The 15,738-nt window shown below is 42.3% G+C and overlaps 1 protein-coding gene across 4 annotated transcripts in view; it reads left to right on the forward strand.

The window, feature by feature from the left end:
• Positions 1 to 15,738, forward strand: part of atp8a1 (ATPase phospholipid transporting 8A1) — a 301,017-nt gene that overhangs the window by 180,031 nt on the left and 105,248 nt on the right. For all 4 annotated transcript variants that reach the window (XM_055636910.1, XM_055636888.1, XM_055636895.1 and 1 more), the window contains 2 exons: positions 6,356 to 6,494; positions 11,718 to 11,782. In XM_055636910.1, coding sequence (XP_055492885.1) covers positions 6,356 to 6,494; positions 11,718 to 11,782 — 204 coding nt within the window. The remainder of the gene's footprint in view (positions 1 to 6,355; positions 6,495 to 11,717; positions 11,783 to 15,738) is intronic.

A 15,738-nucleotide genomic window follows, 5' to 3' on the forward strand; every position in this document is an offset into this window, starting at 1 on the left:
TTTTGAAATACGAGTCCATGTAGCCTGCAACAAAAAACAATTTGAGATTGAGCTGGTTAAAAATTCCATTTTTAGTTCTACATAGCAAGAGTCACTGTATTGTTTGTTGAAAGAGGTAAATAATTTGAAAAAAACATTTCAAAAATGCACATCAAGTTTGAAAGAAAATGTTCAATCTACTATATGTTATACACAGTTTAATATTTGGACTGATATATATATTAAATTGTGTGTTTTCCAATGTACTCTGAACAAATTCATATTGAATTTACACTGAAGAATGAAAAATAAATAACTTTTTTTATTTCTAATCAGAACAGGGTACAGATAAATAAAGGATGTGATAGTGACAAATAATGAGCTTTGGGCAAAATAACTTCCTTTAAGTTGGTAATACTTCATGAAGGATTTAGCATTGCGTTAACCAATTTAAGGCAATGTGTGCCCTGATTCTAGGTGGCAGTTCAAACATTTATTTAAATATTAATGTAGAATTAGATTTAGCTCTTAGGGCTAATGGAATCAAGGGATAAGGGGAAAAAACAGGAACCGGGTACTGATTTTGGATGATCGCCCATGATCATATTGAATGGCGGTGCTGGCTCGAAGGGCTGAATGGCCTACTCCTGCACCTATTTTCTATGTTTCTAAGGTGTTGGTGGAAAAAGGCTATAATTTTACAAATCATAACCCAACCTAATAGGATTGTTATACATGTGTTAAGTATTTTCCCGCTATTATTGTTTGTACTAGAATAAATGTGCATCCAGTGTTCCCAACCTTGTATTCATGGCTATTAAAGGAGGATGTAGATGGAATTGGATGATCAGCCATGATCATATTGAATGGCGGTGCAGGCTCGAAGGGCCGAATGGCCTACTCCTGCACCTATTTTCTATGTTTCTATGAATAAAACTACACAACACTGCCAGTTGTTAATCTGCCAGCAGGTGGCAGTATTGCAACATAAATGGTACAGATTTTCCAGTTCTAGGTAAAAAAACGATTTATGTTGGAACTGAGTTGATCGAACACGAGTGGAAATAATCATTTCCACAGACGTCTGTCAAAGCATTAGGTTAGTTTGCACCTTCCATTAAATGCATCTTCCATTAAATTTATCATTCTCACTTGGTATTGAGCAGCCTTCAACACATTCCTAAATTGGGATATTCATGCTTGCATAAGCCCCTGTTTCACTTAGGAGACCTAAACAGCAACCTCTGGTAACCTTGCCCGCCACCCAAAAAAAAATCAAGGTCGAAGTGACCTGCCACCTCCCACGCATGTGTTGAAAACCTTCCTCGACTATGAAAAAAAACGGCTTCAACTAGACCTGCGACTAAAAAATTGTCGATTTTTAAAATGGCGACCTATTTTTAGTCGAGGCCGGTATTAAACATGATGAAAAAATAGCAGCAACCTAGATGAAACCTCGACCACACGGAAACCACTTTCGACCATTAGGGAGAGTGACCAAAACCTCCTGTGAGCTGATGGAAACCTTGGGTGGCGGGCAAGGTCACGAGGTTGCTGTTTCAGTCTCCTAAGTGGGACAGGGGCTTGACGCATGTTTTTGCTTGGTCTTATTTCAGCTTTCAGAAGTTTTATTTTCTTTCAGTCTGCCTTTGACCTCATAGCTGTGAGTTGTGTTCATGAACTGAGGTCATTACCATAAATATTGGGTTTACAGCAGATAGGAGCAGTTCTTCAGCAACCAAGGCCAAAGCCAAAGACATGCCTCATATTGTAAAGTTAAATGATGTTAATTATAACTATAGTACATTAATTTCAGTTTTAATGTGGTTTACAGAGTTGATTGTTCTAAAATTATTTTTCAGCCAAAAAACTAAATTTAGACACTCTGAGTAATATGATTGTAAACATATGAAAAATGACTTGTATACTAAATAGAACCATGGTTTTGTTAATTTAACCCAGTCAAATTCTTATTATGGTTATCATTTAAAAAATGTATAATAAGCATGTGTCATTTCAAATGTGGTGTAAAAGGCGTGATTGCCTTTAAACGGAGGGTCATAAACACTGAGGGAAACCTTTGGTCATCAACTCACTCCTGAGCCACAGCGGTCCTTGTGCTGTTTCGACCACAGTCAGTTTTATGTAGTCGGCATTCTTCTTATTTGTACAGATTACACAAACTTGACATAAGCCAATGGATATTTTTAAGGCAGAGATAGTCTCAATTAATACGGGTGTCAATGGTTATGTGGAGAAGGCAGAAGAATGGGGTTAGGAGGGAGAGATAGATCAGTCATGATTGAATGGTGGGGTAGGCCTGATGGGCCAAATGGCCTAATTCTGCTCCTATCACCTATGACCTTATGAATTTTAAACCCATGTGACTGCCCCGTTGTTGTGGAAGTTCCAGGCTTGTATGGAACCAAGAACAACACAGCACAGTAAACTCCCTTTTCCCATTGTTCCTATAATTGAGCAACCAGAGTGCCGCAATACTCCAAATGTGGTCGAACCAAAGTCATAAAAGCTGCAAGCATGACTCGCGACTCTTGTACTCACTGCCACGACTGATGAAGGCAGGCATATCATATCTTCGTATCTTCCTCCAACACTACATCCAGCAGCGTGTTCCAGGCACTCACCACCCTCTGTGTAAATAAAAACTTGTACCACACATCTCCTCTAAACTTTACCCCTCTCATCTTAAAGCTATGTGCTCCAGTATTTGATTAGGGAGATTAATCCAGATAGCCTGTGAGTCAGTTGGTTTGTAGTGTATGTCGGTCAGAAATCTGGATTACACGTCTTCCCACCCTGCCCCCTGCAAAGACTCCATCCCCTACTCCCAATTCCTCTGCCTACGCCGCATCTGTTCCCAGGATGAGACATTCCATACCAGGGCATCGGAAATGTCCTTGTTCTTCAGGGAACGGGGATTCCCCTCCGCCACCATAGATGAGGCTCGCACCAGGGTCTCATCCATACCCCGCAACACTGCTCTCTCTCCCCATCCCCGCACCCGCAACAAGGGCAGAGTCCCCCTGGTCCTCACCTTTCACCCCACCAGACGGCAAATACAACACATAATCCTCCGCTATTTCCGCCACCTCCAACGTGACCCCACCACTCGCCACATCTTCCCATCTCCCCCCATGTCTGCCTTCCGCAAAGCCCGCTCCCTCCGCAACTCCCTTGTCAATTCTTCCCTTCCCTCCCGTACCACCCCCTCCCCGGGCACTTTCCTTTGCAACCGCAAGAAATGCAACACCTGTCCCTTCACCTCCCCCCTCGACTCCATTCAAGGTCCCAAGCAGTCGTTCCAGGTGCGACAAAGGTTCACCTGTATCTCCTCCAACTTCATCTACTGCATCCGCTGCTCTAGATGTCAGCTGATTTACATCGGGGAGACTAAGCGGCGGTTGGGCAATCGTTTCGCCGAACACCTCGGCTCAGTCCGCAATAACCTACCTGAACTCCCGGTGGCTCAGCACTTCAACTCCCCCTCCCATTCCCAATCCGACCTCTCTATCCTGGGTCTCCTCCATTGCCAGAGTGAGCAACACCGAAAATTGGAGGAACAGCACCTCATATTCTGCCTGGGTTGCTTGCATCCGGATGGCATGAATGTTGAATTCTCCCAATTTTGCTAGCCCTTGCTGTCTCCTCCCCTTCCTTAACCCTCGAGCTGTCTCCTCCCATCCCCCCGCCCTTGGGCTCCTCCTCCTCCCCTTTTTCTTTCCTTCCTTCTCCCCCCACACCCCCCATCAGTCTGAAGAAGGGTTTCGGCCCGAAACGTCGCCTATTTTCTTCGCTCCATAGATGCTGCTGCACCTGCTGAGTTTCTCCAGCGATTTTGTGTACCTTCGACCTTCCAGCATCTGCAGGTCCTTCTTGAAGACATCATTCTGGTAAACCTCCTCTGCATCCTTTCCATAACCTCCACATTCTTCTCGTGAAGGGGTGCCCAGAGCTGTGCGCAATACTCCAAATGCAGCCTAAGCAAAGTCCTATAAGGCTGCATCATGACTTCCTGACCCGTGTACACAAAGCCCTAACCAATGACGGCAAGCACAATATATGCCGCTTTTACCATCCTAAATGCTTGCATTGTCACTGTCAGGAAGTTTGGGCCTTGAAGCCCAAGACTCCTGTCCATCTATGCTGTTAAGGGTCATGCCATTAATTGTATATTTTCCCCTTACATTCCACCTCCCAAAGTGCAACACCTCACACTTGCTTGGATTAAACTCCTCCTGCCATTTATTTGCCCACTTCTGTAGCTGTTCTATGTTCCGCTGTATACTTTGACAGCCGCCTTCACAGTCCACAACCCCAGCAATCTTGGGGTCATCGGCAAACTTGCCATCCAATTTTGTCTACATATGCGTCCAAGTCATTTATATATATCACAAACAACAGGTTCCAGCACGGATCCCTACTGAATTTCACTGGTCACAGACCTCCAGCCTGAATATTGTCTATTAATAAGACATTTCTGAATCCAAAATACCAAGTCACTGTTAATCCCCTGCACCGTAATACTCTGGATCAGCCTACCATGAGGAATTTTATCAAATACCTTACTAAAATCCATGCAGACAACATCCACCACCTTCTCTTCATCATTCACCTCCTCAAAAAGCTAGATCAAGTTAGTGAGACCCGACCTGCAGTGAACCTGACCCAAAACGTCATCCATTCTTTCTCTCCGGAGATGCCGCCTATCCCACCTTTCATAAAATCAATAAATGGAGACCATATTCTATCAAATAATTCTTGTTTGTCAATTAAGACGTCTAGTCCTTTCCAAATGTAAGGTCTGCGATATTTCCATAATCTATATTTTAATTGTGGGGGTTATAGGACCTTTCCAAAATTTTAATATTAATTTTTTCCCAGTTATTATACTATAATCAAGAAAGTTTCTTTGGTTTGTTGTAAGTCTTAGGCTTTGTTCTGATATTCCTAATATTATTAGTTTTGAGTCGGGATCCAATTGGGTATTGACAACTTCAGAAATTATTCTGAAAATGTCCGTCCATACTGATAATTTTAATTAACTTTGAGGATAAGCAAAACGTAGATGTTGGAACTTTAGGATTGGAGAAAATTAGTGAGACCATGGGTGATTTGAAATGAAATATGAAAATCTTAAATGACTAAGGGCCAAATGCATGGAGGCAATGGATGGAAAGGATTGGTGCGGCAGAGGTTTGTATCACTTCAAGTTTACGGACGGTAGAATGAAGACCAGCTCGGAGCACTTTGATGTAGTCCAGTGCGGAGTGAAAAGAGATGGTTGATATGAACAACAGATGGCTATCTCGCCAAGTCAAGTCAAGATAGTTTATTGTCATGTGTCCTAGATATAACAATGAAATTCTTGCTTGCTGCAGCACAACAGAGTATTGTAAGCATAAATACAGAACAGTTCAGTGTGTCTATATAGCATAGACAATATATACATGCATAAATAAACAGATAAAGAGCAATAGGCTGTTATAGTTCAGAGTTTGTTTGATGGCGAGTTTAATAGCCTGATGGCTGTGGGGAAGCAGCTGTTCCTGAACCTTGATGTACCAGATTTCAGGCTCCTGTACCTTCTACCTGATGACAGCAGAGAGATGAGTGTGTGGCTAGGATGGTGTGGGCCCTTGATGATGTTGGCAGCCTTTTTGAGGCAGCAACTGCGATAGATCCTGTCAGAGTATAGAAGTGAGATCGACCGATTGACCAAATGGTGCCAGCACAATAACCTGGCTCTCAATACCAGCAAAACCAAGGAACTGGTTGTGGAATTTGGAAGGGGTAGGATAGGGACCCACAATCCCATTTATATCAACTGTACGAAGGAGGTGAGAGTCATCTTAGTCACTGTGTAGTGAAGGTTATGAATACTTTGCTTCAAGTTTTGAATTGATGTTTAGTTATCTGAAAGGCAGTACGATAGCCACAAGTAATTGTTCATTACAGATGAAACATTCAAAAATGACAACTGACTAAAAACTGATTCCTTCAAATCATTTAAGGTTTTTCCTCCAATCCAGGTTCTTGACATTGTAACTAATAAACTATCTCACGATAACGGGCATGAAACTAATAGGTGGTAATATTAATTGTTATTACATTTTTAGGATAATTTGACAAGTCAACTGCTGTAAAATATGTACTTTGTATTAAGTGGAACTAATCAATGAGCATTGGTTATGAAATGGGTGGTAAACAAGTCAGGTTTGGCGATGTGAAATACACGTCTGAAAATTAGAAACCTTGATTCCATATGTTTGCACTTACTGCAGTAACTTCTGAGATAAATCATTTGACAAGCTTATCTTTTTGTTCTGCTGCTAATTACTTCTCGTCATTTTAATAGAACCTGCAATTGCTTGGAGCTACAGCGATTGAAGATAGACTACAAGACAAAGTTCCTGAAACTATAGAAACATTATCCAAAGCAGACATCAAAATTTGGGTTCTGACGGGGGACAAACAGGAAACCGCTATTAATATAGGTAGAGTTACATCTAATAGTGTTCCGCTGAAAGTTGTTTTTAAATTGTGCATGCATGTCCTTATACAAGACTGAACTGGATAAATGTGAAAACCGAAGTGCTATATTTTCATTTTAAGTCTCTCCATGTTTTAATTTAAAACGGGGGAGGAAAGTATCTGTCCAAAGACAAAACAAGCTCGATAAAGTGCTTGCTCCTTTCTGCAAGGGGAGAAAATAATCTTGATTTTGAAAAGAAATCTTGGAAAGGCTGTAGACTGTGGTAAAGTAGCATCCTGTACAGTTTTGTTGTTTGTGGGAGGAGTGTCCGAGAGTGTCACAGATTCAGGAGTTAATGCAAGAACAGTGCAGTTCTGATCCAAAGATAGACACGAAGTACTGGAGTAAATCAGCGGGTCAGGCAGCATCTCTGGAGAAAAGGGAAGGGTGATGATTCGGGATTCAAATGTTTCAAATGTACCAATTAAAGTACAGTGATATGCGAATTACCATACAGCCATACGAAAAAAGAAGCAACAAGTCACACAACTACATGAAAGTTAACTTAATTATCCACCACAGCGGATTCCCCACATTCCTCACTGTGATGGAAGGCAAAAAAGTGCAATCTTCTTCCTCTTTATTCTCCCACGGTCAAGGCAGTTGAACCATCCGTCGGGGCAGTTGAAGCTCCCGCGCCCGGGGCGATCAAAACTCCTGCGTCAGGATGGTCAAAACTCCCGCGGCTTGGAGTTCCCGAAGTCAGACTCTGATTAGAGACCACGGGCTCTGTGATGTTAAGTCCGCAAGCACCCACGGTTGGAGCTCTGAGGTCGACCTCTGGTAAAGGGATCGCGAGCTCTGCGATGTTAAAGTCCCGTAGGCTCCCTGCGGTGGAACTTTCAAAAGTCGGTCTCCAGCAAAAGCCGGCAACTCCTCGATGTTTGGCCGCAGTGCAGACGGAGATACGATAAGGAAACAAATCGCATCGCCGTCGAGGAAAGAGATTGGATAAATATCCAACCCCCACCCCCTACATAAGCTAAAGAACACTAAAAACATACATTTAGCACATACAATTAAAACACAAAGAAGGAAAGGACACACAGATTGTTGGCGAGGCAGCCATTGTTGGCGCCACCTGGTGGTCAGGGGTTTGGACCTTTCTTCAGATCTTGTGATCCATTTTGTTAATGACCAATCCAATCACAGATGTGTTCCATGCCTTGTTAGCAGGTAACATAAGCTTTTCACTGTACCTCTGTACACGAGACAATAAATTAAACTGATCTGTAATAACTTAACACTTCAGTCTCATGATCTTGCATTCAGTGGTATGGATGATAGGGGCAGATGAAATTTGAACTGAGAAATGTGGTGTTTTACATTTTGGTAGGTAGAATGAAAAGAGGCTAGGTTAACAAAAGGGCACAATTCTAAAAGGGGTGTAAAGAATTGGACCCAAGGAAGTAAGTTCAAAGTTTATTAAAAGTAGCTTAACAGATTGAGAGTTAGATTTTAAAGAAGACATTTGATCTTTATAACAAGAGGCAGAATGCAAGAACAACAAGTAATGGTGCAATTCTACTAAACACGGTTGGGCCACAACTGGAGTTGTGGCCAATTCTGGAGGCCACACCTCGGGAAGGTTACAAAGGCTTTAGAATGCCAACGCAATTCCAAGATGAGGGAATTTGGCTGTGTGAAGCAACAGGAGAGGCAGGTCTTGGGGCTTCAAACAACATGGATCGTTTGGCTTTCTCCCGGGGAAACTATTGAACGAGTTCCCTTCTTGTGCAACTCTATCTCACTCATGCCCATCAACTTCCATTCAAATCTATATGCCATTAACCCACAAGAAGAGCTAATTTGCAGTTGCTGCCACCAGCATGATTTTATCATGTCGGAGGAATCTGAAGCACTGCGAGCCAAGATTCCAGGTCAGGCTCAAACTTGGGTCCAGGGAAGTGCAAAGCAGCAGCACTAACTGCTGCACAACCATAACTGCCTCGGAACATAGCTTGCCTTATGATATATGGATACGATAGAACTTTATTTATCCCGGGAGGAAAATTGATCAAAAATGGTGCCAAGATCTTTGGGACCTGTTGGAATGATGTAGTCATAGGGACTTGCAGTAGAGAGAAATTGTTCCCTTTGGTAGAAGAATAAAGATCGGGGGATGAGAGCAAAGAGGACATTGTGAAAAGTTGTTCACATTGTGAGTATTCAGAGTCTGAAATACATTACTGAGGTAGCAGTGGATGCCGGGTCAATAGTAGTGTTCATAAAGTAGCAAGTTAAGTGAGAATTCACAGTTATGGGAAGATGGACAAGCTGAATTGATCTTGCATTGAGCCAGTGTGAACAGTGAACAGAACACATAGAACCATTCAGTTATTCCATTTCTGTGACCTCGTAACTATTATCATACAGAAACTTTCCACCAACTGGCTACACTTAATGCACAGGATTACAGCTATGTTTGTTGAAGTATCCTGAAAGATGGCAACAATATAGGAGACCAGGCCTCATACCAAAGTAAATTATTAACTACTGTGTTGTATCGCAAATTGTCTGAACTTCCAGGTGAATTTGTTGAGGTTTATGTTGAAGAAGCATATTCTAGTTTAGTTTATTATTTATTATTGTCACATGTACCAAGGTACAGTGAAAAGCTTTGTTTTGCATGCTGTCCAATCAACTCAGATATTACTATACAATCAAGCCATACCCAAGGACAAGAGGTAGAGTGAAGGGAAAAGGCAGAGTGCAGAATATAGTTCGCAGAATTATAGTGCACCAGTCCCTTAGGTGAAGTCCATTATCTGCAATGGGGTGTAGTGACATGGACAATATCCTAGTTTATGGATGAACCATTCAGAAGCCTGATAACAGAGCAGAATCAGCTGTTCCTTAGTGTGGTGGTGTGCGCTTTCCAGCTCTTGTGACTTTTTCCCGATGGGACAAGAAGGAAACACGAGGGTGGGATATCTTTGATTATATTGGCTGCTTTTCTGAGGAAGCATGAAGTGTAGATGGAGTGAATAGTGGGGAATCTAGTCTGCTCCCATTTATGTCAGAGCAGGTTGAATAATGGAACAATTTCTTGAGTGAAAAAAAAGTTGCAGCATTAACTTGTCAGAAACTAACAAATGAAAATCAGGAATGTAATCAGAACGCTGCATAGCTTTATAATAACTTCCATCCTAAGTATTCCAACCCATCAAGATAAAGCCTAAAAGTCAATTAGCCTATTTATCTTTTTCCCTCCTAGTTTTTTGGCATTTCTGTCCTTAAACCCAATTCTTTCTGCTTCTCCATGTCTCCCTGGTTCTCGCCTTTTGGAAAATACTTTAAAGGTTTACTTTCAAGTATAATCACAGATTCTTGGGATAGATATTCTTAGTGCCATTACACATCCTTTTTTGTTAAAGGAATACAAACACATTTAATTCTCTTTCAGCTATCTTTAATAGACTCCTTAAAGTAATCTGCTGGGTAATAAAAATACCCGTCATATATTTTTGTTAAAAACGTCCGCTGATTCCTGATGGCCATTCAGTATAAATGTACTGGACCAGCGAGTTTGGGCATCCCATTCAGGAGCCAAAGCTTGACCAAATCCACAAGTCTTGCCGTTAATATGCTATTTTAAGTGTTGACCAGCCTGTGTAAAGAAGTTTCCTGTTTGTTATGCTTAAGTTACTTTTCATACATTTTATAATATGGGCTGTGTAGGAAGATACTGCAGATGCTGGTTTAAACCGAAGATAGACACAAAATGCTGGAGTAACTCAGCGGGAAAGGCAGCATCTCCGGAGAAAAGGAATGGGTGGCATTTTGGGTCGAGAAGAAGGGTCTGGACCCGAAACGTCACCCATTCCTTCTCTCCAGTGATGCTGCCTGTCCTGCTGAATTACTCAGCATTTTGTGTTTATGATATGGGCCCTTGCCTTCAGTTCAAAGTAAATTTCTTGGTTTATTTTATCCAAATTATCTTGTATTTTATGTCCAATTAAATCATAAACATTCTGGAATCACATCCTTACAAACTGGAATAACTCCAAATCCTCCAAGTAACTCACACCATTGACATCTGTCACCAGCCTGTTGCCTCTTCACTGAACTTTCAATGCTCAAGTATTTCCCAATTCAATTTGTAGCTTGCAACAGTGACAATAATGCCATCAAATTTATGATACTAGATTAGATCCACATGTCCTTTCTAAAAGTGAGATAATATTGAAATTGTTCCTGAGCAACTTTCCCACATCCTTCCTCCCATGTCAGCATGCTTAATTTTTTAATATCCTGTTTTGTAAATTAACTTTTTGATTTTCAGATGTGAAGTTGCAGATAATGCACAATTTGGATATCTTTCTGTTGTGTATTACCCAAAACATAGTTAATGAAAAAAAAATCTAATAGTACAGTAAACTACATTTTGTTGCATCAAGGTTTTTGTCTTTCTTTGAATCTTTCTGGAAATGTATTTAATTTTATCTCCCCAACTGCATTTATCATTTTCATTCCTGCTAAAAGATTGGGGCTGCACACAAAAATAGTACTTACAAATGTTTCAGAGATTCTGTTTGAAACTGGCTCATGGTATATTTGGACTAAGCTAGTTTTTCCAGCATTGATCCTGTAAATTGGACTACAGGCAGTCGGCTGGTTACGTAAGGTTTTGGTTCATGTGAATTGTCCTTGAGCCCATTTCTCGGAGTCAGAAACATCTGTTTTTGCTAGTAACCCATATCGTGTTGCTCTGCAGACACTTGTTATAACTCTTGTTTCATCGAATATTCACCCTAACACTGTCCATAATTAAACTAGTGGGATATTTACTGTATCTGTCATTAATGACTACCACAAAATATTATTACTACTGTCTAGAAAAATGTATTAAAAATGTAATGGAGAATATAGAAAAAGTCGGATTTCCCCAAGGTCATACACAACTGATAGGATACAGAATACAGACATTCTTGAGTATTGAAGTCCTTATAAAACCTTCTACTTCAAATCTGGACATTTAAAATGGGTCTATTCATTGTATATCAGTAAATTATTTTATAATTCACTGTTATTTCCATCTGAGTTTTAATAATGCATAGCTGGAAAGAAATGCCTGAATTACAGATAGCACCAACAATTGTACAACTGTATTCCAGTGAAAGCTTTACAATAGATACGTTGATTTATTTTTAACAGATGCTAATAGCTGTGTTTTTTTAAAAAGGGTATGCATGTAAACTTCTGACGAAAAACATGGGTCTTATGGTTCTAAATGCACACACTCTTGATGTAAGTATTTAATGTCTTTCTTGTTTTGTGTCAGTGATTTAAAAATAAGATGTTCTCATTAATTCTTGATTAAACTTTATAATGAAATCCCAAATCTTATTGAGTTATAAATGCCCTTAGGTATTAGGTGATTTCCCAAATTAGCAGTTTTCTATTGATTCTGCCTGTTGCCCACTGATGTTATCAAACAAGCCTTCGGTTTAGTGGCAGTATAGGAGTTCTGTTTTTTATCATTTGAACTAAAGGAAAAACTGCAAAATGTGCCACAACATTCGGCTTTAATATCTAAAATCAGCATTAACGTTTTGAATGCCATCCGTATCGCAGTGTGAAATTAAGGTGGTTGGCTGTTTTGAGTCAAATAAATGAGATGTTAATGGGGAATGATTAGTTTATCAACACTGCAAAATAATTTATTTCCCAGCTCTTCTCCTCTACCCAAAGACATCAACTCTGCTGCAGTGCAAGAGCACAAGTCATTTACAATACCTAACGAATAGTCCATTCACAGTTAACAACCAATTTGGTCACCAGGTGTATCACAGTGGTCAAATCCTATACCTGTAAAAGAATCAATTCAATCAGACTCACTGAACCACGCAAGAAACCTGAATGAGTTTCGCTTCCGCCTTACTAAAGCTACTTGTGCAACCTTGGTGACATTTTTATTAGTGCTGATTTCTAACCCGCTGAGGACTTGCCTGCTGCTGCCGCTCGGCCCATCTCCGCCCTGCCTACCTACCTACCTGCCTGACTGCACACTGTCGCAGCTGGGCCGGGGGGGGGGCGGGGGGATGGAGTTGGTGTTCATCATGGTGGGCTGGTGAAGATCTCTCCGAGAAGGTCGTGAGGGTGTGTTACCGCACCCGGGGGGATTGGTAGATGGAACCACCATTACCACAGAAGGCGGGGGAGAGGAGTGAGTGATGAGGGAGAGAGAGACGGGACCAGGGCCTCCACTGAACCCCCCACGCAGCCGCCGCCGGTGGTGAGGGAGACGATAGACAAATTACTGTGAGGAGGGGAGAGAGGAGTTTGTGAGTGAGGTGGGACAGGCCGCTGCCAGTGGGGCAGGAAGGGGCATTGCCATCCTGGCCGTGGCATTGACTGACAGGAGAAGAGACCAATCCGCATGGCGCTGAATGAAGGAATCTGTGGAGGCACGTTTTTTAAGATTTTTAAACCTCGCTAACTTTTACAATATACCACCATTGGAACAAAACTTGTTGCACTCGCAGCAGAGGTGGACGGTGAGTAACCTGGCGAAAACCTGTAGCGCTATCGCATACCGTTTTTGTGCAAATAGAAAAACCTTGCAAACCAGAAGAGCACAAGATCAGAGTTTTAGTTATGGATAGATAGATCGATAGATAGATAGATAGATAGATAGATAGATAGATAGATAGATAGATAGATAGATAGATAGATAGATAGATAGATAGATAGTTTTAAGGAAACTAGACCAAGTGCAGACCCGTTGGGTCTGTTCCCCCAATGTGCGGTTGCAGGGAGGGGCGGGGGGGGCGGCATGTGGCATCACACACACTAACTACCACCCCGCGCACACGCCAACTACCCGCCTTGATATTATATTAATATTATTAATTTGCTCCTTTTACCCCATAACTGTCGTATCCACTGATGCATAGCCCCCAACTCGCAGGCGTGTCTAGAGAGGGGAGGGGGTGTAGAGAGTGAGGGCAGAGAGAGAATGGGGAGAGGGAGAGACAGAGGGGGTGGAGGGGAGGAGGAGAGGGAGGGTGGGGGGGGGGGGGGGGGGGATGGGGGGGAGGAGATGGGAGAGAGTGGGGAGGGGGAATGGACAGAGAGGGGGATGAGGATGGGGAAGGGAGGAGAGGGGGGAGGGGGAAGGGATGGTGGGGAGGGGGGGAAGGGTGGGTGAGGGGGTAGAGAGGGGTGGGGCAGGGGAGGGGGGGAGGGGAGAATAGATGGGGAGGGGAGAGGTGGAGAGAGAGTGGAGGAGGATAGAGGAGAGGGAGAAAGGAGGGGGGTAGAGAGAGAAGGTGGAGTGGGGGGAAAGGCACAGGGGTGGAAGGAAGGGAGGGAGGGGGAGAGATCTCCCACCCCTGTCCCATTGTGATATCATATGTAAATGAGATCCATTGTAATAGTACATCTGTGAGGTGGCACTGTGACTCATGCAGCATTTTAATTTTCGTGGGACCACGTGAAGGTTCCAATCTCCCACACCTGTCCCATTGTGATGTCAATAATGTAAATGAAATCCATTGTAATTGGACATCTGTGAGGTGGCACTGTGACTCATGCAGCAGTATGATTTTAAAATTGTTTGATGTTTTGTGACCAATTTTATTCAAAGTCTGGGGAAATAATTGAACAAAACCATAGAGGAGTGGATTTCTGAAATCATAAGTTAAATCCCTACCGAAAAATGTGACGATCTCTGCGTTTTTGCTTCTGGGTTTCGAGGAAATAAGGAATTCAGGGGAGGAGGACCACACACACACACACACACACACAGAAATTTTAAAAACTTCTGTAAAATAGTTACCAATATGGCTCTCTTTTGGAAATATCATATCCTTTCTCCCTGCTACTTTCCTTCCAAGTAGAAGACATCAACAGCGGCAGTGTATCAGTACATTCCTATTGGCAGTTGCTCACTTCTGCTTCTCCAAAAGTTTGATGTTTACCTGTTTATTCTCCCTCTCATGTTGGGTTTGGTTCCTCTTGGTGATCCATTGATCTTTTCATCTTGTAGCTCTCCAACTGGGTTGTCTGTAATCGCTAAAAGCCCTTTCCCATGGTACGAGTTCATTCCAAGAGCTCTCCCGATTTTAAAACGATCAAACTTGTGGTAAGCACGGAGAATGAATGTAGCAGGTACGTCGGAGCTCGGGGATGTCTCTTAGCGGCTCGTAAAGCTAACGGCAGGTACTCGGGAAGACTCACTAACGGCAGGTAAGCACAGGAAGACTTGTGAAGATTTTTCAACATGTTGAAAAATGTCCACGAGAGCCCCGAGTACCGACGTGTGGCCATTATCATAAATGTCCGAGTTCGAATCAGGGCAAACTTGGGAGAGCTCTTGAATGAACTCGTACCGTGGGACAGGGCTTTTACTTCAGCTTTTTGAGTCTCTCTTGGGTGTAAACCAACATATGCAGTTGCACCCTTACAAATATCCCATGGTATGTGTTCACGAGTTTTCCCGAGCTTACCTGCCGTTAGGAAGTCTTTCCGAGTACCTGCCGTTAGCGTTACGAGCTGCTTAGAGACGTCCCCGAGCTCCGACGTACCAGCTACGTCCATTCTCCGTGCTTACCACGAGTTTGATTTTTTTTAAACTTGGGAGAGCTTTTGAAATGAACTCAAGCCATGGGACAGGGCTTTAATCTGTCTGGGCAAACCAAGTTTAAATCATGTAAATAATTATGTGGATATATATAGGCGAAAGGAGCCGAAGTAAACTCAGTGGGAATGTGCCAAGTTAAGGTAGAGGGTCCTGCTACATTTCCCGTTCAGTTTAGGCCCCTGCTCCCAGCAGACAAGATGCAGCACGAGAATATTTAACATCAACAGCAGGAGCTGGGACTAAAATTGAGTGAGCTGCCATTAAATGTAGTGGGCCGGCAAAATGAAGTAACATCAGATGTGATTGAGCTGACTGAAATAAATGTCATAGTTAAATTTTTAATACCAATTTGACAATATTAACAACAGTATTATTACCATCTTTTATACCTGGATTTCTTCAAACACTCAAATTACTGTGAAATTTGAAGCTTTATTTTGTATAACACACACACACACACACACACACACACACACACACACACACACACACACACACACACACACACACACACACACACACACAGTCACACACACACACACACACACAGAGACACACACACACACACACACACACACACACACACACACACACACACACAGTCACACACACACACACA

The sequence above is a fragment of the Leucoraja erinacea genome, chromosome 1 (genome assembly GCF_028641065.1).
Source record: "Leucoraja erinacea ecotype New England chromosome 1, Leri_hhj_1, whole genome shotgun sequence".
Taxonomy (NCBI): domain Eukaryota; kingdom Metazoa; phylum Chordata; class Chondrichthyes; order Rajiformes; family Rajidae; genus Leucoraja; species Leucoraja erinaceus.